This window comes from Polyodon spathula, chromosome 35 (assembly GCF_017654505.1).
Source record: "Polyodon spathula isolate WHYD16114869_AA chromosome 35, ASM1765450v1, whole genome shotgun sequence".
NCBI lineage: Eukaryota > Metazoa > Chordata > Actinopteri > Acipenseriformes > Polyodontidae > Polyodon > Polyodon spathula.
This window is the reverse complement of record NC_054568.1, coordinates 3,086,376-3,107,748: the sequence shown is the minus strand read 5'-3', so window position 1 is coordinate 3,107,748 and position 21,373 is coordinate 3,086,376. Positions and strand designations below refer to the sequence as shown.

At 40.5% G+C, this 21,373-nt stretch overlaps 3 protein-coding genes across 5 annotated transcripts in view; 2 read left to right on the top strand and 1 right to left on the bottom strand.

Moving 5' to 3' along the window:
• Positions 1–614: 614 nt before the first annotated feature.
• On the top strand, positions 615–11,969 carry LOC121303843 (prolyl hydroxylase EGLN2-like). 2 transcript variants are annotated; one of them, XM_041234666.1, is made up of 6 exons: positions 615–1,402; positions 2,071–3,345; positions 6,303–6,422; positions 7,124–7,260; positions 8,243–8,310; positions 8,958–11,969. In XM_041234666.1, exons 2-6 carry the CDS (start codon positions 2,287–2,289, stop codon positions 9,008–9,010), a joined length of 1,437 nt encoding a protein of 478 aa, XP_041090600.1. In that variant the 5' UTR covers positions 615–1,402; positions 2,071–2,286; the 3' UTR covers positions 9,011–11,969. The 2 variants fall into 2 exon arrangements, with proteins under 2 accessions (XP_041090600.1, XP_041090601.1); XM_041234667.1 differs by lacking the exon at positions 615–1,402 and adding an exon at positions 1,668–1,899.
• Positions 11,970–12,900: 931 nt separating this feature from the next.
• LOC121303758 (transmembrane protein 160-like) lies at positions 12,901–16,825 on the top strand. The gene is made up of 4 exons (XM_041234533.1): positions 12,901–13,268; positions 13,943–13,964; positions 14,606–14,804; positions 15,369–16,825. Exons 1-4 carry the CDS (start codon positions 12,988–12,990, stop codon positions 15,629–15,631), a joined length of 765 nt encoding a protein of 254 aa, XP_041090467.1. The 5' UTR covers positions 12,901–12,987; the 3' UTR covers positions 15,632–16,825.
• Positions 16,826–17,637: 812 nt separating this feature from the next.
• npas1 (neuronal PAS domain protein 1) overlaps positions 17,638–21,373 on the bottom strand; it is a 41,333-nt gene continuing 37,597 nt past the window's right edge. For both annotated transcript variants that reach the window (XM_041234769.1, XM_041234770.1), the window contains one exon: positions 17,638–21,049. In XM_041234769.1, the coding sequence (XP_041090703.1) occupies positions 20,022–21,049 (1,028 nt within the window). In that variant the 3' untranslated portion in view covers positions 17,638–20,021. The remainder of the gene's footprint in view (positions 21,050–21,373) is intronic.

Sequence of the window (21,373 nt, the reverse complement as noted above, 5' to 3'; positions counted from 1 at the left end):
CTTCGCCTGTGTGTGGATTGCCTCGCCCTGTGTGAGGCGCCTGCCTGTGTTAACCGAGATCGCTACAATACATTTACACCAACTGAACTAGAGAGAATCATATCTAACGAAGGGGAGCAGAACTGAGGCATCAAACAACCTGAATGAGACTTACCTTTTAAACCACTATGTGAACACTACAACAATCTCCAGATCAGTAATATAAGAGGAAGTTCTTATGTCTTAAAGCCTGTTGCCACTGCATCTGACCGCAGTCATTCTAGGTAATGCAAAACTTGTCAAAACCTGTGCAGCGAATGGACGTGCACGCAGTAGAAATTTTTGGTTTGCTGCAATCACTTTAATTTGGGTGCTCCAATCTGATCTGGGCTAGCTACCCGCAGCCGAGGGAAGGGCGCAGTTTTGCAGTAGGCTGGCGCATGTCACTCAACAGGTGTTGCAACACGTCGTTTGTAGTACTATGTAGACAAGGGCAGAATGTTCAGTTTTTCTACTTTTAAAAAAAAAAACAAAAAAAACTAACCTATTGTGCAAGCTGCAGCAGCAAAAGAATGTCGCCCTCTATCGGGTCCGGGTGGAGCCGAACACACCATTGACTTTATTTTGCTGGGATCACGTGGTGAGGTACGCGTGTGTGCACGTGTAAGTGACAGAGGCTCTCATGGAGAGCGCTAGCAGCAGGCAGGGCTGTGGCGAGCTGCAGAAAAGGCATAGGCGGGGGTTGGGAGTTTAAATTTAATAAGATTACAATGAACAAAACCTAAGAGGGCAACATACAGAAAAAAAAAAAAGATCCCTCGTATATACATGCATACCCGATTTCTGTATATATAAAAAAAAATAAACCTTGCAGCTTAGCGTGTGTATAACTGACCTAATTAAAACGAAACTAACACAAAATGAATGTATTTTAAAACAAAAACAAACAAAACAAAAATAACGTTTCCGTTACGCTGAAAGCGAATGCTTGAATGCATTTTTTTTTTTTAAATAGTGTGATTCAATGAAAGAAGATACCCGGTTGTAACGAGACAAGAGCACCATTAAAAAAAAAAAAAAAAAAAAAAACGAAATCGGATTTTTTTTTTTTTTTTTTTTTTTTTTTTTGAAGATTGACGTGCACTTACGTTGGATTTTAGGATCCAACTACCTTAACTTCTATCTGCAATACATGAAAACGTTGTTTGTCATTTGTGGAGAAGAACGAGTCTGGTTTGTAAAATACGTGAATGCACCTGCAGCTTTTAACAAAAGAAGTACGAATACACTGTATTTTTATTTTTGTGCAGTGCATTTCATAAATGCAAGTTTGTTAATGTATTGAAGTATTGTTTTAAAAAGACTTGTCCGTGTATTAAGACGGAATATTGTTTCAAGAAGATGTCCAGATGACTAAAGTAAGGTACGGTAGTTACATTCTTTTTTTTTTTTTAAGACATTGTGTGTCATTTAACTTTTTTTTAAAATATCATAATCAAATATTTATATTTGCTGCTTTTGTTCACTGTAATTACAATAGTTAGTTTTGTATAGAATTATATTAACACTTTAAAAAAGGAATTAATTGAGGATAGGAAAAAAAAAAAAAAAAACATTAAGCAACATTACCAGTGCACTAAATTAAAAAAAAAAAAAAAAAAAAAAAAAAAAAATACTGTAGTTTAACAAAGTCTGGAGAGAGAGAAGTAAGTCTATTTTATTAACCTTTAGAGAAAAGTAAATGTATATATTAATAATGTTTTGTGCAGCCAGTAATGGCAGCTCGTGTAGTGTTGTGTATAATGTGTGTTATTAACAGCACATTTTATTGGTAAAACAAACAAAATGCCGTACTATAACCCTACTGTAATATTAGTAGGCAACATTTCAACAGCTGTATTACTGCATTAATACTGCAAGGTAAGGCTATTCAGAACTTGGTTAGGTTTTTAATGATTTTTTTAATTAACACAATTTGGTATTAAATTCCTGGTATTCTTATATTAATAATAATGCAAAAATAAAACAGTGATAGAACGCACATTTTATAAACCCCCTTTTCTCATTTATGTATTTTTTTTTTTTTTTCAGATGACCCCTCTAAAAATTAAAACGAGAAAAGGAAAGCAAATTAGGGTGTAGAGTGCAAGCTGTCCTTCAATCCGCATTATCTACATGATTGACGCCTGCAGCGTGAGACAATTGCACTGCCCACGGCATTTCAAACTGCAAAGACTCTTGGAAAATGGGCGAGGGATATGAGCTACGTGCGACAGTACTGCAACCAGTCGAGATGAACATGCTGAAATGGAAAATTTGGAACAGAGGGATCTTCTAAATAACTGCACACCTGCGGAGCCCGATCGGTCATTCCAAAAGGAGACTCACCATCCCAGAGGGCTCAGCTCTGGGGAGACACAGCTGAGCCAAACCCAGCTCGGCCACCTTGATGCTGGCGCTGCCATGGGGGTTGAAGGCTTTGGCAGCTCTCCTCTCAGAACCAGACAACTCCCCACGTGTTCTGCAGAGCTGTTCTCTGGCATCGGCTCCGAAAAGCCCGTTTCTGGGGTCCCAGTTTTAAAGCTGCAGGTGGAAGCGGCGGTCCCGCTATTATTAAACGGGACGGCATCAACATACAGCAAAACTCTGAGTGGGGGCAGACAGGGGAATGCGGGGGCGATGGGCTACCCCAATCACCCAGCCTCGGTAGAATCAGTACAGGTTGTAGAAAATAACGAGCCCGCCCACAGAGTTGCTTTATTAAAAAGAGACGAAAATGACCGGCTGTTAAAACGTCAGCGGACAGTGGCTCACAGGGACACAGATTATTGTCTAATGGCAAACGGGTCTGGGGACCCTGCTTGCCCCAACAGCAAAAGAAGACGCGTGGGAAGTGGGGATGGCGAGCCAAGCTTGGAGAATAAAGACACAGTACGGAACAGCCAAAACCATATCAACCATACAATTAAAGAGGGTCAGGCATCGAACTCTGCAGCCCGGCGCTTGTCAGCGTCCGATGCCCTGGTCCGGACCTCCCCAGAACGCACTGCCCTGGACTGCATCGTCCCCTGCATGAAGCGTTACGGTATATGCGTCAAAGACGGGTTTCTGGGAGACGAGCTGGGCAGCCAAGTGCTCCAGGAGGTCCAAGCCTTGAACCAGAGTGGCCAATTCCGGAATGGACAGTTAGTGAGTCAGCGGACTATCCCCTCCCGAAATATCAGGGGTGACCAGATCGTGTGGGTGGAGGGGAGAGAGCCGGGCTGCAAGAGTATCTGCTCGCTGATGGGGCGCATTGATGAGGTGATCATGTACAGCTCTATGAATGGCCGGCTTGGGGACTGCATGATCAACGGCAGGACCAAGGTAAGAGCTAGTGCCATTATAGGAATATTATATTGCACACTAATATAGGACAGCCAGTCCTGTTCTTTAAACCAACGCTGTCGACACTGACACTTTCAGATATTTACCCCTGGTGCATCAGGATTCCACCTGGCGCAACAGAGTTCCCTACGTGCAGCAAGGGGACGTTACAATTTCACTGGTGGCTCAGATTCCTGTGGGTCTGCAGTGTGCTAGTTGCTTAAATGGACTTGACCAGAGAAAGTGAAAAGAAAGTGTTCAAAAGTGATCACCGTAAGATTGTAATGCTGACAAAGTTTGTTCGTTTTAAACCTTCGTTATTACCCCAAGGAAAAACAGATTCTGACGGAGAAATGCTTAAAATTCAGTATTGGAACAGAATGCATATCTAAGCATCATAGGAAAGGTCCTAAAGATATAGCTTGGGTTGGGGGGGGGGTAGCTCCCGTCCACAGTCAGTGGCATACTTTATAGCCTGGGAGGAGTGCCTTTACTGGATGCACCATTTGGGAGCCCGTTACCCCTGTCCATCGTAAAGCGATATATATATATATATATATTTTTTTAATATAGCATAAAATGAAAGAACATAGCTGATAAGAATTTGTTTTCAAAAGTTGTCAGAATATTCTCATATTTTTTGTAACCTTCATATTTTGCTTTATCATTTCAAATTGAAGTGTTTTACACGCTAGCGTAACTGAAAACTACAAGTATAATCTCAGCATGATTTAAAGAATTTTGTACTGCAAAGATGGGAGGGTGTGCAAACTGACATAAAACCAGACTGATATAAGAGAACATAGAATTTTTTTTTTTTTTTTTTTTTTTTCTTAAAGTAAATTGCGCTTTCTAGGTGTCCATCAAACTGATGCGCTACTTCAGTCTCTGCCTGGCAACTTGTGAAACCGTCTGACATGTAATTACCAGTTATATGTAAATATAAATATGTATTATAAACAATCTTTCTTTACATATAGAAGAATGCAAATACATTTGATATGACTGAAATAAACTAATTAACAAAATGTTAAAATAAATAAATGGGCTGAAGTGTCTGGAACTCTAGATTATGTTTTATAAATTCGATTCCCTCAGGGGAAAACGATGTGCTTGGAAGAGACTGATCTTAACGGGCTGAACGCACTTCTCTTTCTCAAACAAATGTTATTTTGTGTTTATGATCCTGCCGGTTAACCTCCCCACAAAACAAATACTGCGTGGCCTACTGTAGTAGCACATCTTTGATCTCTTATCTTGTTCTTCTGAAACAAGCCACGATTCAGTTTGTAGGGTTATGACCCAACAGGGAGTCAGTCTGTCATCTTTATTTGTTGTCTAAGACTTAACTAAACCACTTAGACACCCAAGACAGTCACTTTTGAATAGGGTCTTCCAACAGTGTAACTGTGTCATTACACTGTCCCCAAGAAGCGCTGTCTTAGCATCGTTAAAATGTTTTGATCAAAACCAAACTGTTTGTTGGTTTTTAATACAGGTTAAATAACAATGTGTTGGTTGCGAGTTTAGTAGCTATCACAGTTCCCTGTGGGTAATGGTAACTCACCCAGACCTGAGGGCAATCTGATGAGGCTTAGCTAATGGAGTGGGAAGGAAGCAGAGTGGCCTGGTGGTTAGAGCTAAGGGACCAGGATGAAGGAAAGCACTGTGGACGAGATTACAATGAAAAAATGTCTGGCACTTTGTGTTAATGCAATCCTGTGCGTACAGACCAAGATGTTGACAGTGTGTGTTTATATTATATATTTTTTGTTTTTCTTATTTGGGGGCTAGGTTCTTTATAGTTTGGGTGTACTATATATATCACTGCAGTCCAGGGCAGGCTTGAGACGTGGAGTCTGAACTGCTCCCTCACCCCCTAAAAGTCCTTATATAGACCTAACGATGCAGGTCGAAGTAAAATAATAAATGTGGACAGAGTGGAGCTATTCTTTACCTCCCCCACCCCAGCCTGCAGTCTCTGGGCTGGTTCTACAGGCAGGGACGTGAGGTCTTGCACATCCAGCAGGAACATCCTTATCAAATTACATGAGCACCCTGTCCTGGAGTTACATTACTCGGCATTAAAGAGAGGCCCGTGAGCGCGGGAGGGACATCTGTGAATGTTTGGCTTAGTGGTTATCGCTGAGAGACTAGGAGGGAGGCAGTGTGGCCCAGTGGTTAGAGCGGATGGACTGTGAGTGACGAAGTTAGTGTAACCTAGAGCTTAGTGCTGAGGGACAGGAAAACAATGTGACCAATATCCTGATTGGCAGCTGCCTCTTTCTCTGGCCTGGTTTGCTGTGTCGCCCGCGATGTGGTCAGACCTGACCATAAAGGAGCTAGGTCATCACGTAGCAGGGTGGTGTCTGCTGGATAAGAATCCGACAGGAGAACAGAGCTACACATTTCAAGCTGTTTGTACTTCTGTCAAGAAGAGTTTGGCAAAAAAAGAAATACGCAAACTGATTGCAAAAATCAACTTGCCACACGCGCATTATGGCATGGAATGAAATCATAATCACTATCACCAAGTGCAGCGAAAATAAAAATAGCGACAAACGTTCTTTCAATTACAGTATCCATTGCTCTGGCAGTTTTTTTTTTTTGCTTCAGGTTTCTTTAAAAGACAACATAATGCTATCCCACAATCCCCCAGTGACCTTTCAATGCAGGACAAGAACTTCCAAAGTTGGCCATGTTTTGAAAAAGCACTGAAATACGATGAGCTAAGGGCCTGATAGGGAAGGAAGCAGTGTGACCTAGCAGTTAAACTAAAAGACTGGCCAATAAAGAAGGAGCATGCGTGGCCTTGTGTGTAATTTGTCTAATAATTTGGGCAGTGGCACAAATTGGAGGGAGAAATTGTGATCTGGTGGTCAGAACTGACAGGTAGTTTCTCAAAGGCTATCTTTGTACAGAGCTGTTTGTGATACGTTTCCTCTCTCTATCTGCAGGCGATGGTGGCGTGTTATCCGGGTAACGGAACAGGGTACGTTCGCCACGTGGATAACCCCAACAGAGATGGCCGCTGTATCACCTGCATTTACTATCTCAACAAGAACTGGGATGTCAAGGTACGGCAAAAGAAACGAGTGAGCAAAAACGGCTGAACCTCGTTTTTAAAAAAAACCTACTCCCTCCCACCCCCCCAAAAAAAGGAAAAAGGTTGAGGGTACACATTTTTCATGCTTGTGTACACTTCCAACAGAAAAAAATATTGAAATCACTTCATTAAAGTACAGCTGTGGCCAAAAGTTTTGCATCACCCTATAGAGGGAACTAATTTTGCATCATCATAAAGTCAAATGAAACGTCCTGAATAACTTGAATGTATTGAAGTACACTCTGCTTTGTAGTTTTCTATATACGTAACGAAAAACCTGACAAAAAAAAAAAATAGTGAGACTTCAAAATCTAACATGAAATACTGTACAACTATTATGGGTTCCAGTAGACTTTTGCAATATCGTTTTGTTAATTACATGATGTTAAATAAAAGATCTAAATTATGTTTTGTTTGTATAGTTTTATTTATTTATTTATTTATGTATTTGTTTTAATTATGTTGGCGATCAAAACTTTTGGCTATAGCTGTGTTACCGTCAACTTGCCTCTGCGTACCTTCATATAACTTCTTGAACGCGAAAGCAGGGAGGTAGCAAACATATCAGAATGCCTGAAACACACGATAAGAATCTGGAGAATTCTCCACCTACGTCTCGTCCTCTTGTTTTAATCTGATTGTTCTATGAAAAGCATGTGTATGTCCTTGCAGGTTGACGGCGGGCTCCTCCAGATTTTCCCAGAGAGCCGCACCGTGGTGGCGAATATCGAGCCTGTTTTCGACAGACTCCTGATCTTCTGGTCAGACCGGCGGAACCCTCACGAAGTCAAACCAGCATACGCCGCACGGTAACTATCACACACCGCTTCCCTCCCTTCCAGTCCCTCAGTTTTACCACCTAGGCCTCACTGCTTCCACCCCCCAGTCCCTCACTTCTAACCACAGTGCTTATCTCCCTCCCATTTCAAACTGAAGTCTAGCCTTGAACTTTTAATGGCTTGGCCAGTTTCCTCCCTTACTACTGATGAGATATTTTCCCTAAACATGTTTTCTGAGTCCCGTGGGGGGAGGTCTGATTTGTCAGAGTTGCTGTCCGGCCAATATGGGGGGGGGGGGGGGGGGGGGGGTTGGTCTGCTGTGCCCTTGACCAGCGGCTGTGATTGGGTTGGGGAAGGTGTGCGTTTTCTTGCTTTTCGATAGCAGCTGGACTGAAAGGAAACACGCCTTTCCTGAGCGGAATGGTTAACGGTCTAGTCCAGACGGGGGTCTTGTGTACTAAAGATACGAGCGATAGCATAACCCTTTGTTGTCTGGTGCTCAGTCCTGATTTTAGCATTAGGAACGTTATCGCAGAGGATATTTTAGTTCTTCGCTTGCTTTTGCGAGAACTGCAGATATTACAGGTAAACCCTATAGATAGGCAAGTAACTTCAAGTGTTCTTTTCATTTCTACTTTGATATTTTGTGGTGTGTGCAGTCGTACTGAGAAGTACTGGGTTCTGTTGCTCCAGTATTAAGTTATCATTTTCTCTAGATCTGCCTTTGCCCGGCTTTCAGGTTGATTTGAGCTTGTCTGGAGAATCTTAAGTGTCTGCACTTAGCACGTCTTCATTTCATCCTAACCATGTGACAGTGTGACTTTCTGACTCTTTGCTCTGGGATTCTCCTGAGCGAGCTTAAAGCCAGGCAGCGCCTGCAATTTGAAGATATTTGCCCTTAAAAATTGCTGCTTCTTGGACCTTCTTGTGCTGTAGTTGACATGATTGTTAAACTGAGAGGGCCCAATGTAAGAAAGTGTGGAGAAGCTCACTGTGCCAATGTGTGTTTCAGGTATGCCATTACAGTCTGGTACTTTGATGCAAAGGAGCGCGCAGAAGCCAAAGAGAAGTACAGACTCGGTATGTGCTGTTGCCTCTGTTTAAATTGCCTTAACGTTAAGAACTCTGCTCTGAACAATCGAGGGGTATTGAAGTGTTCCTGAACCCTGTGCATTGTTTGCATGAAACGCCTTGCTTTACCTTTGCTGCATTCCCTGTTATCCTTACCGCAGCACAAAAAAAAATTACTTTTTTCAACTTTTACTCTGGAACATTTGTCAAGAGAAAGAGAACCTTTTTTTTTGTGGTTGGGGTGATCACCGTTGACAAACAGAGTGGAAAATTAGGACCCCCTTTTCCAGCATAGACTGGGGTTTGAATATTTTATGTATTTAAAACTCAAAGATTTTGTCATTTTAAAGAAATGTTGGCAGTACATTTTAAACTCTTTTTTTAAAAGACTTGCTTGGCAAAATTTGGTACAAAAACAAAACAAAACAAAAAAAAACCATTTGTTTCAACCCAAAATTTGTATGCACAGACACTCATCCTTCATTTGGGACTGTTGTCTTTTTGCTACCCACGTCTTCAATGAAAATGCCTTTCTGCCTAAATATAACTCATTATCTTTACAAAATCATCTCTTCTAATTGGATGGCTTCTATCTAACTATTTACAAAGCTTTGCTTGGCATTGCAGGTGTTCAGTAATTGGTTTTGTCTTGACAGCTGCTGGACAGAAGGGGGTCCAAGTCCCTGTAACACAAAGTGGCATGACCTAACAAAACCAGGTCAAAACAGCCGATCAAGCGTGCAGGGCGATTGCTGTGCTGCTATCGGACAGGTTGGAGAGGCGCCCTTCCCAGCACCACCAACAAGGCCCGCCCACCTCCATGCATTGGTCCGTTAAATGGGGCTGCATGGATTTGGGCGATTTGATAAAGAGGTGAATTTGACTAGGCTGACCCCAAGATGGGACCTGGGCAGACGGAGGTAATTAGTGTGACCCTGACAGAAGAAATGGAACAGGAAGAGTGGGTCGGCCATATTCTGTTTTGAGGGCTTCAGTCAACAACAGTCTCTCACCAAGGATATCCATTAATGCTTTCCCAAGTTCCCATATTTGTAAAATACAGTATAACCCAGTTTAGGATCGGTTCTTTGGAAGCTGGTCGTTTTCACTGTCAGGTTAAAAAATGTTTACATGTAAATGTATTTTTCAAATTGAAATCAATTAAGGGTATACTGAACACTGATGGTGGCACTAAACATTAGACTGCTTGACTTGGGTTGATTCGATCAGCCGATACCCTGGTAAGAGTATTTTACAGCACTGGGGATTCACGCTGTCCTTCATCAACCCATGATTACCCAAAATCTAAGTGGTTGATTCAACCAATGTGCTCTAAAATGCTTTTAAAAATCCAGCTGTGGCTATAATAGGCTGATGAAATAAAGCCCATAGTTTCCTATTTGTTTTTCTTATCATTTAAAAGTGTGTTTGAAGTTACAGGTGTATGCAGAACATTTTAGTACAACAGTGTTTATAAAGTACAATGTGTTGTACTTGTATACATTTGACAGTACTATTGTTATTAATGGAATGTTTACCACATGCAGTAGGTGTTTTGTATACTGTATCAACGCTTTTTTTTTTCTGGCTAAGTTTATTATTGGCAGCCAGAGATCCTTATTTTGCCAGGTTCTTAGTGAGATCATTATTAATTTCCTTCAAAGTGCTATTAAAAGGGTTTGGCTATACTTTTTTTTTTTTCTCTCTTCAATCAGTTTAACAAAGAAACTAAGAAAAAAGTAACAGGTTATTTTTTATGTATACTTAATGAGTTTGTTACTGTCTCTGTACCTTTAGTGACGTTTTGCAATCAGTTTTCTGTGATTCTTACTGTAATTACTCAAAGACTATATTCAGGAGCTGCTCTTCGGTTCTGGTTGCCTGCCATAGGTATGTGTTATGTAGGCTAAATCAGTAGGAGACAACGCCATCTAGTGATCAGCCAGTGTGGATCAAGTTACCTTTAGTTTTTCCAGCAGTACACTGCACTAGAATAGATGGTGCTTTGACTTTAGTGAAAAGTAAATTAAAACCAGTTATTCGTGGTAATTCATTTCAATTATAAGTCATTTTGAAGTATAAAAATAAGTTGTATATTTAGTTAGGAAGTAAGAATCGTTTAACTCTTATCACATAAAGCATTGTTGCCAATGCATCCTAATTGTCATAACGTTTATGTCCCTCTCAGTCGCGGCGTACATAATTGTTAAGTTAAATTTCCTATCTGTTTTGTAATCCAGATTGTTTTTTCAAAGTTTTGGTAGGGCATCTTCTCGAGAGTTCACACAAACTGTTTGAAATTTAAAAAAACTGAAATAAAGTCTCATAACCGAAGGGGATTCACTATTGTAATAGTTGTAGAAAGTTGTGGCACAGAAAGTAAAAATAACAAATTTCAACCCTAATAACATTACAGTGGCTGCAGAAACAGGCGTACCCCGCAAGTGATTGCCCTCACCCCCCCACATGCCAGTACTATGGCTAAAGGTTTTGCATCTCTCTACAGAATTAACTAATTTTTGCTGCACAAAGTCCAGCGAAACCTGCTGAATAATGTTACTTTAAAATATTGAATTGCGCACCACTTTGTAATATTCCATATACTTAACCAAAAGCCTTGTGACGTGATATACTACTTTTGCCCATAGCTGTACATTGCAGTGATGGACTTCCACGCAGTCATTCTAGCTTTGTGTGAAGAACACCGAATCAAAACCCTATGTAGAATTATATATGTATTTGCATATTTAACATTACCTTCAAAGCACATGTTGAATGTGTGAGCTTCATAGTTATGTCCTGCAAAGGAAAGGTAATATTTAACAGAGTTTTCGGCTGTTTCCACCTCGTGTCCATTTTAACAGTTTAAAAGACCAAGAAACACTGGGCAACTTTTATCTCTGACTTCCATTTAAAAACATTGCAAAGTATAGCATATCAGAGACAAGCATGGCGAACCAATGGGAACTATGTTAAAGCACAAGGGGGGTGGGGCATAGTTCATAGTAAATGACCATGATACACTTTCATAGGGCTTACAGTACTAGAATAGCTACTGTATTAAACATACAAAGTTTATGTACGTTGACGTTTGTCAGCTTCAAATCACGTTTAGGTTATTTTTGTTTACTGCCCTCTCTACCTGTTTCACATTACAGTCGTTCCTAGTGGTTCTTATTCAATTACTGAGGTATTTTAAGAAGTGTAATAAGATGCTTTGACTGTCTCTGCAGCTGCTCTTCGCTTGTGCCTGATATAGGCGTGTAATGTTTTTATATTAGTTGGCAGAACTAAAGGAAGCTTGATTCAGAATGGCAGTTCACTAGATGGAGCAGGCTCTTGTATGAAAGACACTTTGCCTGATCTGGCCTGTGTTACATATGCAGTGAGAATTAAAGTAATGAAATCGTGATCCCTTTTGAAGCTACTTACTCATTAAACAGTAGATCTGGTGCAAAAATCGATTATTCAGAGCACACCGATCTATTTTTGTGTAAACATTGACGAAGGCGCAGACAGACTTCAAGAAATTGCACTTTATTTGTAAGAAATGCAAGGAGAATAAATGTGTGTTTGAAAGATGTGGGTGTTATGCAGATGCCATCTAAATAAAAGGTGAAGAATGATTGGCATTCAAAATTGAATTAATAAAATGATTTCTAAAATCACCTGGTGTGTATCTCAGTCTGATTTTGAAAAAGAGATTCCGTTACTTAACCCTTGCTCTGCCAGCATCTCTGGAATATCTACTAACAGAACAAAGTCAGCATAACTCATATTGGGGTTGTTGTTTTGACCCATTGAGACTTTCCAATTACCATAACTTAGGTGCTCTGCAGTGTTGCAATTAAAATTCTACCACAATTACATTAAATTATTAATACATGTTCTTAATATTTTATTTCTTTCCTACTTCTATGACGTGCCTTCTGTTTAGCTTCTGCTTAGATAATAATTTGCCGTGCTTGCTTATTATCTCATCTCTGTATTCAAGTCTGTTTTTTTCTGCCCTATCAAGGGCTAATAGTTATTTATTTATTTGAACTGTGGAAATTAAGAGAACACTTAGAAACAAAATCTTGCTGAGACAACATATACACACATCTTGTCTGACTGTTCTGCTGGTTCTATAATAACCCATCAGAAAACATATAGCTGTTTTGAGGGACATTTCCCATAGCTTTACAAAGACCCCGTTTCTGGAAGGCAGTGTAGGTGTTTAGGGAACATTAAAATTGGAATTCTGCAGGTGATTGATCCTAAAAAAAATGGTCATCACTTAGACTGTTAAAACCATCAGTGATTTGTGCGTTTGCATACAGGAACACCTGAAAAGTGAACCTTTGGCTCCCTCTTGTGGTTGTTGTTAATAATTACATGCTGCAATGTGGGTGTTACCTGTCTCGCTGCATACAAATTATTTCCATACGGAGGTCTGTGAATATCATTACATTGTTACATTCCAGCCCCCTACATATTAAACTAATTTGAAAATAAATACAGACGTATCAGTAAAATTGAAAACATATCGCAATGCGTTTTCTTCAAAGAGACAGGAGATGGCTCTCTAGTTTATCGAAGCCTGAATGACTGAATGACTGAAAGACGCGTCCTGCTGCAGTGTTGCAGCTGGCTTCTTGTCTGTTGAAAAGTGAAAGTGCGGAGTGTTTTGTTTTGGAGTCAGACATGGCAACAGCGAGTTGGCTTGGTTTGAGACTGTTGCCTCGGCTCGGTTCCCAGCAGTGCCAGGGAATCGGGCTTCTTCATACCGGGCTGTCAGTGGGACTCAGCGCGCCTGGGTCGCGGAAAAAGGGAATGGAACCGGGGGCAAGAGTCCGAACCCAGAGCCGCCGAACTTCACCGAGCTCGACAATGCTGCTGCTATGGTTACATATTTCATTATTATCATTGTTTTATGAAATACTATGTTTACTTCACATAAAAACAACATTAAAATTACATTTAAAGTTATTCAAGTTATAAACATTATTTACATGTATCAGTGTTAGTGTTTCGTTCTGGATCGCCACTATTTTGAGGAAGATGCCCCGGGAGTTAAATGTACCTTCTCGAGACACTAAATGCCAGTAAAGTTACCATGAACTGAACACAGAGTTTTAACTTTTAAAACAAACACTTTTTTTCGGAGGCCTCTTTTTTTTGTACGTAGAGGTATGACATTTAGGGGCCAATGTAAGGATACGTGCAAACTCATTTTCCCCTGCAAAACACCAATATTGTCGGTAAACCCGTGAGCTTCGATCATGGTCTGCCATTTCTTGACAACTGAGCACAGCTTGTCACGAGTAAGATCAATTTCATGGAAGCTGTTAGACAGTTCTTGGTCTGCATTTTCTCATAGTGTGGTGTTGAGAAATGTACATTGGGATTCACTGTATTGTCATTAAAATATGGCCTTTGATGTGAATGAATAATGATAGGTTCAATCTTGATTTCAGATGCTGAGGAAGGCCCATGAAATAGGTGAGGTGTCATCCGTTGCTAGGGTTACCATATGTGACTCCCAGGTGCAAGAGGACAGTTTCAACTCACAATGAATTCTGGTCCGTTTTGCATGTCTCGGTTGAACATCACAGCAGGACTTGCCCGACATCATGATAATTTGAGGTTTTTTGACCAGTGCTGGCAAAATCGAGCTGTGGGTAACTAGAACAGGCTGGAAAAAGCCCCTTGAGACTTCTCATTTCATGTTTGGTAGCTCTGGGGTCCAAGAGAAACAGGAATCTAGTATTTTTCCTTTTTACTACCAAAGATAGTAGACTGTCTAGTTTTGATTAAGCAGAACATGGCCATTTGAGAGTGGTTCAGACTGATTCTGGCACGTTTACAGATTTGAATGCAGAACTAAGGAGTCACTAATATCGGCATAAATAAAGACTCTTTGTGTGTGTGTGTGTGTGTGTGTGTGTGTGTGTGTGTATATATATATATATATATATATATATATATATATATATATATATGATGTTACATAACTACATTTCAAAATGTAAAATTTGTCAATGTCAGTTTTTTGTTACGTTATAAAGTCAAAAAATCAATTCATATACGTTTGCAATTCTATATGTTAAGATATACAATTGTTCAACAAGTCGTCCAAATCAAACTTGCAACTTCGTTACAGTCAAGTATTCTATATGGTAATGCAACATTTTTGGCCAGAGCTGTATATCTCAATACTGTGAGCAGTAATATTAAGGATAGACTGAAAATATTCTTCAATTTTTAGGATGGAGAAGTACTGTGTATGGGACTGTGTACCCTTGCTCACTAAATATCTTAGTATCCTTGGATCTCCAGAGCAGTGGGGGAACAACTATATGCCCAAAGCGTTAGTAATGCCAATCCTCTCTATGAATCCACTCTGGTTCTGTTCTGTTTCTGGTTAGGGTTCCTGTCCTGCTTTCGAAATGGTTTGCTGGCCACAGGGATTGGGGTGATCTCCTACGTTCAGAGTAATGTGGGGTGTGAGGCTGCTTACGGTATGTGTTGCATTATAAAACCATGCCTCTTATTGCTAGTAATGTTTTGCACTAAAAAGAAGGGTAGGCATGGTAACTGATCAGTCGCATAATTCTGACCTGGTTAAATAACCCTTCTGACTGAGTCTCAAAAGTCAAACTTCAATTCCCTATTCACTGGAAACTGGAAATGAGGTATTGATTATTGATGGATCAATCCTGCTGAAATAATAGTAGCATACAGTATCTATCTCTCTCTTTTTCCAAAACCCTTTTCTAAAATCAGTTTCCAATTCCCATTCACTTATCAATCCCAACACATCTTTGATCTAAATTACAATTAGCAGTATTCTGTTCTCTGTTAATCGATTACATTGGCTTCAAATGAAAGCTGTGGAACAATCATTATCTCTAAAAATATCAATTCCTTCGAAGGAATTGGAATTGATTTTTAAAAGGAATTGGAACTGACCCCAACCCTGCACATGACCGTCTAGTTCTGTGTAGACAGTGAAAGCCACTTACTTGCTTAAGTGAGAGGACACATACTGAAGTCTCCCCTTGCGTTGCTTGTTCCTGATGCAGGTTTCTTCATCCTGGGCGGAATGTGTGGGTCGTTTGGAAGTACCTCCTACATTGGGAACCTGTTTGTCGTGCGCCACACCATGCTGCTGTCCCTCCCTGCTGTGCTGCTCAACAGCCTGGTGGTGAGCCCCGCTGCCCTCTTCTGGCTGTGCGCGGTAGCGCTGTACATTGGCAGGCTGCAGGTGGAGATCATGCATAACAGGGAGGAGGGGTGCGAGGACTGCCGCAAGGATGAAGAAGACAGAGGCAAGAAGGGCAAATAAAACACACCACCGCCAACAACACTGCAGGATTATTTTAATGATCTAAACAGCGGTGGGTCTAAATAACAGCACTCTTAAAACTCTGCCTTCAGGGTTTGGGGGAAAAATAAATTTGTCAGGTCGTGAAAGGGAACGTGTACTGGGCTTTGAAAGTTGAAGGAAATTGAAAAATATACATATATGGAGTTGATACCATACCACGCCTACTACTGCAGAAAATTAAGTGTCACATCGATCAAGAATAAAACCCGCCCCAGTGTCAATCTTTCTGTTGCACCAATTAGAAAAGCTACTTGGAGGCAATTGCCAGCCCCCTTTCTTTTTATAATACCCGCCCTTACTGTGGCAGCGCAGCAGGCAGATATGCGACTAACTGACTGTATATGGTGATAAATTACTAAAATTATTACACCAGAAAATATGCATTGGGTGAGATTTGACACGTGACCGATTATACGCCTAACGTTCAACATACATTGATCAGATACACTGCTGATCAATCACAAACTTCACACACTCACAGATCATAAACTGAAGTAATGAGGCACTAACTGAAATGATTGTTTTGGCTTAAGGCTTAATTTAATGCACTGGTTTTGCATTTTCCTAAAACACATTTTCCCATTAGAACTGGGCCCTTGGTTTCTTATAAGTTTCAGTGCTGATGGCACAGCTACACTTTTATTTAATTTTACAGACTTACATGACAATCCTTCACATGTATGTATTTGGGACCTTTTCTTGGGTTGCGTAAATATGTTGGAGTGGGGGTTTGCTTTTTCACTTGGTATAAGAAAAAATAGACTGGGTTACTGTTATCACTTATATTTGTGAGAAAGCTCACAAGTTTGGTTTTGCGTTGTTACTGTATGTGTAGATTGTCTTTGATAGTATGAGACTTCCTCTGTGAACCGTCTTTAGTTATGAGACCTGGATGTACACATTTTGTCTGGGAAACAAAATATATATATATATATATATATATATATATATGCTGTATATGTGTTTCATTTTTTTCCACAAAGTTGTGTATGCCTGTTCCCTCAGCTTTAGGTTTGAATCAAGCTCAACGCCTGACTGCTTTGTTAACCGTGTGGTGCCTGTGTGCATTGAATGGAGTTATTTTTAGAGTGGTTCACAGCGTTCTGCTTCGTTCTGATTGCTATGCCTTTCTGGGTGTAACGACTCAACCATTGGAATGTACAGCATATAAACAACAAAAATAAAAAAAATTAAAATATTGCTTTAAACTTTTCTATTGTTCGATCTGCATTTTGTTTTACAGCTTTGTTTTTGCTTGTCTACTACACTTCAGGCTTCCTCATGAATACACTGTTTTTTATTCACTAATTCATACCCACCAGGGGATTGCCAGTTAATTCATGCACAAAAGTAGGCCATATACATGTGCTCAACATCATTTATTACAATGGAAGACTGAATGAATACAGGTAATATAATCAACAGTGCTGAATACAAAATGAATGACTTCAGAACGCCGAGGAAGTGTTACCATAGTTTGTATAGAAAAGACCAATTCTTAAAAAGGTTATTCCTTCCTGTCAGAAATACTTTCCCTGTGGGTGTGTTTGAAGTTATCTTCTGCAGTCTTTGTTTTTATTCTCTATTTGTTCCAGTGCAGTCTGGTTCACCGAGAGGGGCTCTGTGGGTGTATTTAGAATTCATACTCACTCCCTCTGTCTGAAACCTGTCAGGGAGCCTCCACCCTGCTGCAGAATAACAATGTGATAAGTTTGCCCTTATAGCATAAGAGTGTAATAATGTATAGGGATAAACTGTAAAGACTAGTGATGTATGGTAAAGCATATAAAAAAAAAAACATTGCAAACCAGGCTAAACTATTGCAAAAGCATATAACCCTGGGGAAAGCATGGTAAAGCTGCAAAAATACTGCACAAATACAGTGGTAAACTTTTTAATAAAAGTGCCCTTAAGATGGTGCGAATTGTTTATCCTTGACTCCCACATGTAATTCCCCCAGGATATATACATACATACATACACACACACACACTACTTTCTATATAATAAAACACTGGGTACATTTTGAATGGCATAGATTTGTTTTATTTTCACAGTATTTTTTTTTATTAATTTCAAGTTTTGACTGGATGGATTATTCACACAGATACTAAACACATTGAAGGCTAAAGTTAACTTGTTTTGTTTTTAATGTTTTATTTTTTTTTTTTACCTTTTCTTCTATGTTAAGCTACAGTGATGGAAATGAACACTACAGGTCCAGACTCAATCAACTTCACTGCTGGTAGGAAAAATCATTTCCCAAAACGGTTCCTTCCAGCTAAACAGGTAAAAAAATAAAATTAAAAAAAAAAAAAAAATACAGAACATTGTGCTTTTAAAAAAAAAAAAAAATCACTACTTAGAATTCATTCTGTAATGTTACCTTGTAAGGTATTTTTTATCTTAAGGTTTTCATTTTGGGTTACCCCTAGATGTATGTTACATGGTATAACCCTAAATAATACTGGTAACACTTTAGCATATCTGACAAGTGATTACAGATAAACATGTTGTTAATGATGCCATTAACAATTATACAATATGATTACCATTGTTTAGTTTTTGTGTTTTTTTTTTTTTTTTTGCTTTTTAAACTAAAGTGTTACCAGAACATTTGCATACAGTAGGGGGAATAATACTTAATTGTGATTAGTGGATATTTCTATATTCTAGTTTGGTAGCAATCACTGGAGCAGATACTGAATAAGCTGTACCTGTTTTTAGGATGCTGAGAGGCGGAACAGAGACACCCTTTAAAAATTCAGCAAGTCTTGTCAAAGTACAAGGTTAGAGCTGGTTAAAAACAAGCTCCTTTTCCTACTGTTCACTGCATGTAGGGTATAGAGAAGTGAAAAAAAGTTACGAAAAGATTCATCCTCTTACATTTTTGTTCTAAAGAAGAAAAAAAATGACAAAACATAAAACAGATCGCACTACAAAACAAAACCATTTTCACACCACAAGTTACTGTGTAATCGTTCCATCTCAGAATAGGCTTGCAGAATAACCACTGAGAATTAAATTATGTGCCATTGTCCTCCTTTCAGGACAGGCTCTTTGTCATTCTTTGGAGCAACCTGTTATTAAAATGTTCTTTTTAAACTTTAATGTTATGACAACTTTAAAGTTCAGTTTAAATGTAACAGTCCTTCAGGTGCCACGATAGAAAATAAGAACATAAAAATGATCAATTTCTTGGTGTTTTCCTACCCCCAGTGATGACAAAGCTCCTTTTCCTAGGTGTTGAGCTTCATAGCCGGCGTGAAATTCCACTACTCTGATGTCCTCTAATTGGAGATGAACAGAAGCAGGTCTCATCCTATTGTGTTCTCACTACCATAAAAAGCACAATGCTATGTAGAGTCATATTTAATTAAAAGCACAATGTTCTATATATATATATACACGTGTTGTGACAATTGAATTAAGACCTCATTATACAATTAACAAAGAGATACAGACAGTTCTTTACAAGTGCTACAAGTTTCCTTTTCTTTTTTCACAGTACCGGTAGGGTACAATTAATCAACATTTTCATTCATACTGCATATATACCCACACAAATATTCTGTACAATATGACCCCATCAAAGCCCCTACCGCTACCACAGTGGATCTCCATAGGACTGTGCATTAAAAAAAAAAACATGTTATGGCTAAAATTTCTTCAAAGTTGTATATTTTTCATTTGGCCTGCGATTTCCATGTGGTTTTCATAGACAGTCATTCCATCGCTAATCCAGATGCCGTGATGCTCCATCTCTGTGAATTGCATGATCCAAAGAAAAAGGCTTATACTGACACTAAGCTGTTATGGTGGCAACTACACAGACTAGCCAAAAATAATTACAGTACGGTCTTAATCGTGGTTAGGAACACAATGCCCCTGCCATACTGTTGAAGTGGAAGCATGCGTGGCCACTGTAGCTGTTGCTTGTCACAATACACGGCACCTGTCTGCAGGCTTGATTCATCAGACCCACTTGTGAAGCATAAGCCTTCGCTACCGTTCCCTTTGTGAAGTCACCGCTTGCTTCCCATGATCGTTGCTGAAGAGTTTCACACAACTTGGGTCTAGTGGATCACATGACTACACACATGTGCATACATTGTAGACCAGTGTAACCAATCTTGGTGCTCTGTGACCAATACATTTCATTAGCCATTGCTGTTTAGTTGGTCTCTATTTTTGTAGTGGCAGTGGAAGGGGGGGGGGGGGGGGGGGGGGTCTTGCCTGCATTATGGTCAATATCCTATCATATGGCCTTATTTCGGAGAAGAGCGAGGGGATTTAACCCAGTTGCCCTGGCTACAATCCCAGTAGAAGTCTTAATGGCAGAAGACGGTCAGTCTTCGTCTTTATCAGTTGCAGGACCACGGAGCCCGTTGATGAAGGACAGAGCTGAGAAGGGGGTGTCCAGGGCATGGAAGCCACTGAAAGGAGGCAACCCACTAAGCCTCTGGAGGTGGGGGAACAGCGGCTTGGGATCTGCCTGGAGGTCTGGGGAGTTCAAGGAGTGGAGCTGGTGATGGGCCCCAGCCTGGGGCAGGTGGAGCTCAGCTGGGGCATAGCGGATTGTGCTTGGGGCATACAGGCTGTGAGGGGTGGGGCCTCCCATAGACCGAGGCAAAGGGAGGACCACCCGACTGATCCCTCCCAGGCCACTAACTCCTCCCCCGAACCCCAGCCTCTGCAGAAGTTCGAAATCGGGTGTAGAGGGAGCGGGAAATAGTCTTTCCTCCCGGGAGAGAGGAGAACCGGAGAGCGGTGGGGAGAGAGCTTCCACAGAGGGGGTGAACAAGGCTTTAGGAGGGGCCTCTCCTCCAGGGGGGGTCAGGACGGATTCAGGAATGCAGATCTGAGAGCCGTTCCCATGCGAGTGCCCATTTTCAGGCCCAGGGGTATGAGTGTCAACTGGAATGCAAGGGAGAGAATGGAACCCCCAGATTCCTGAAGTGACACCACTCCCAGTTTGCTCCGTTTTGATCTCGGGTTCTGAGAAGGAAGATGTGGAAGGGCATTTCCTGTGCTGGATCACTGCACACCCATTCGGGGTCCTCCCTTCCTCCTCCTCCTCCTCCTCCTCTTCCTCCTCCTCCTCCTCCTCACTGCCGCCAGACTCCAGTCGCCTCTCTTCCACTTTGATGTGCTTGGACACAGGTTCTGCCTGCCTCCCACTCTCACTTTCACTTTCCAGTTCGGAGGACAAAGGGCTCCGGTTCCCCTTAGCCCTTGTTTCTGGGGGACCTTCCACAGAGACGCACTGCCGGCTCCTCTTCCTCCTCTCCTCGGAATGGCTCTCTCGGGGGTACTCAAGTCTTAACTTTGATGCATTGCCGCTGTCCAAGCTCTGGGGAGTTGCAGTGTCTTTACCTGAAAATGGGCAGAAAAAAATATAATAAAAAAATGGGCAAAAATGGGCAGAAAAAATATTTTAAAAAATATAAAAGTAAAATATAGAAGTCTGATTACTCCAAAATCGGATTGGTGTTTTGAGTTTCTTTGACTGCTCGTCTATAGTTTTGCTAAAGCTTTCTGACACAAACACTAGATGTCACCCTTTTTCAAATCTTCGGGATGATGCTGTTTTTGAGTGCAGTGGCAATATGATGTTGCCAAATTATCCCTTTGTAATCAGTTTGTACCACTTTGTAATTTTCCATATACATAACAAAAAAGGGAAAAATGCGACATTTA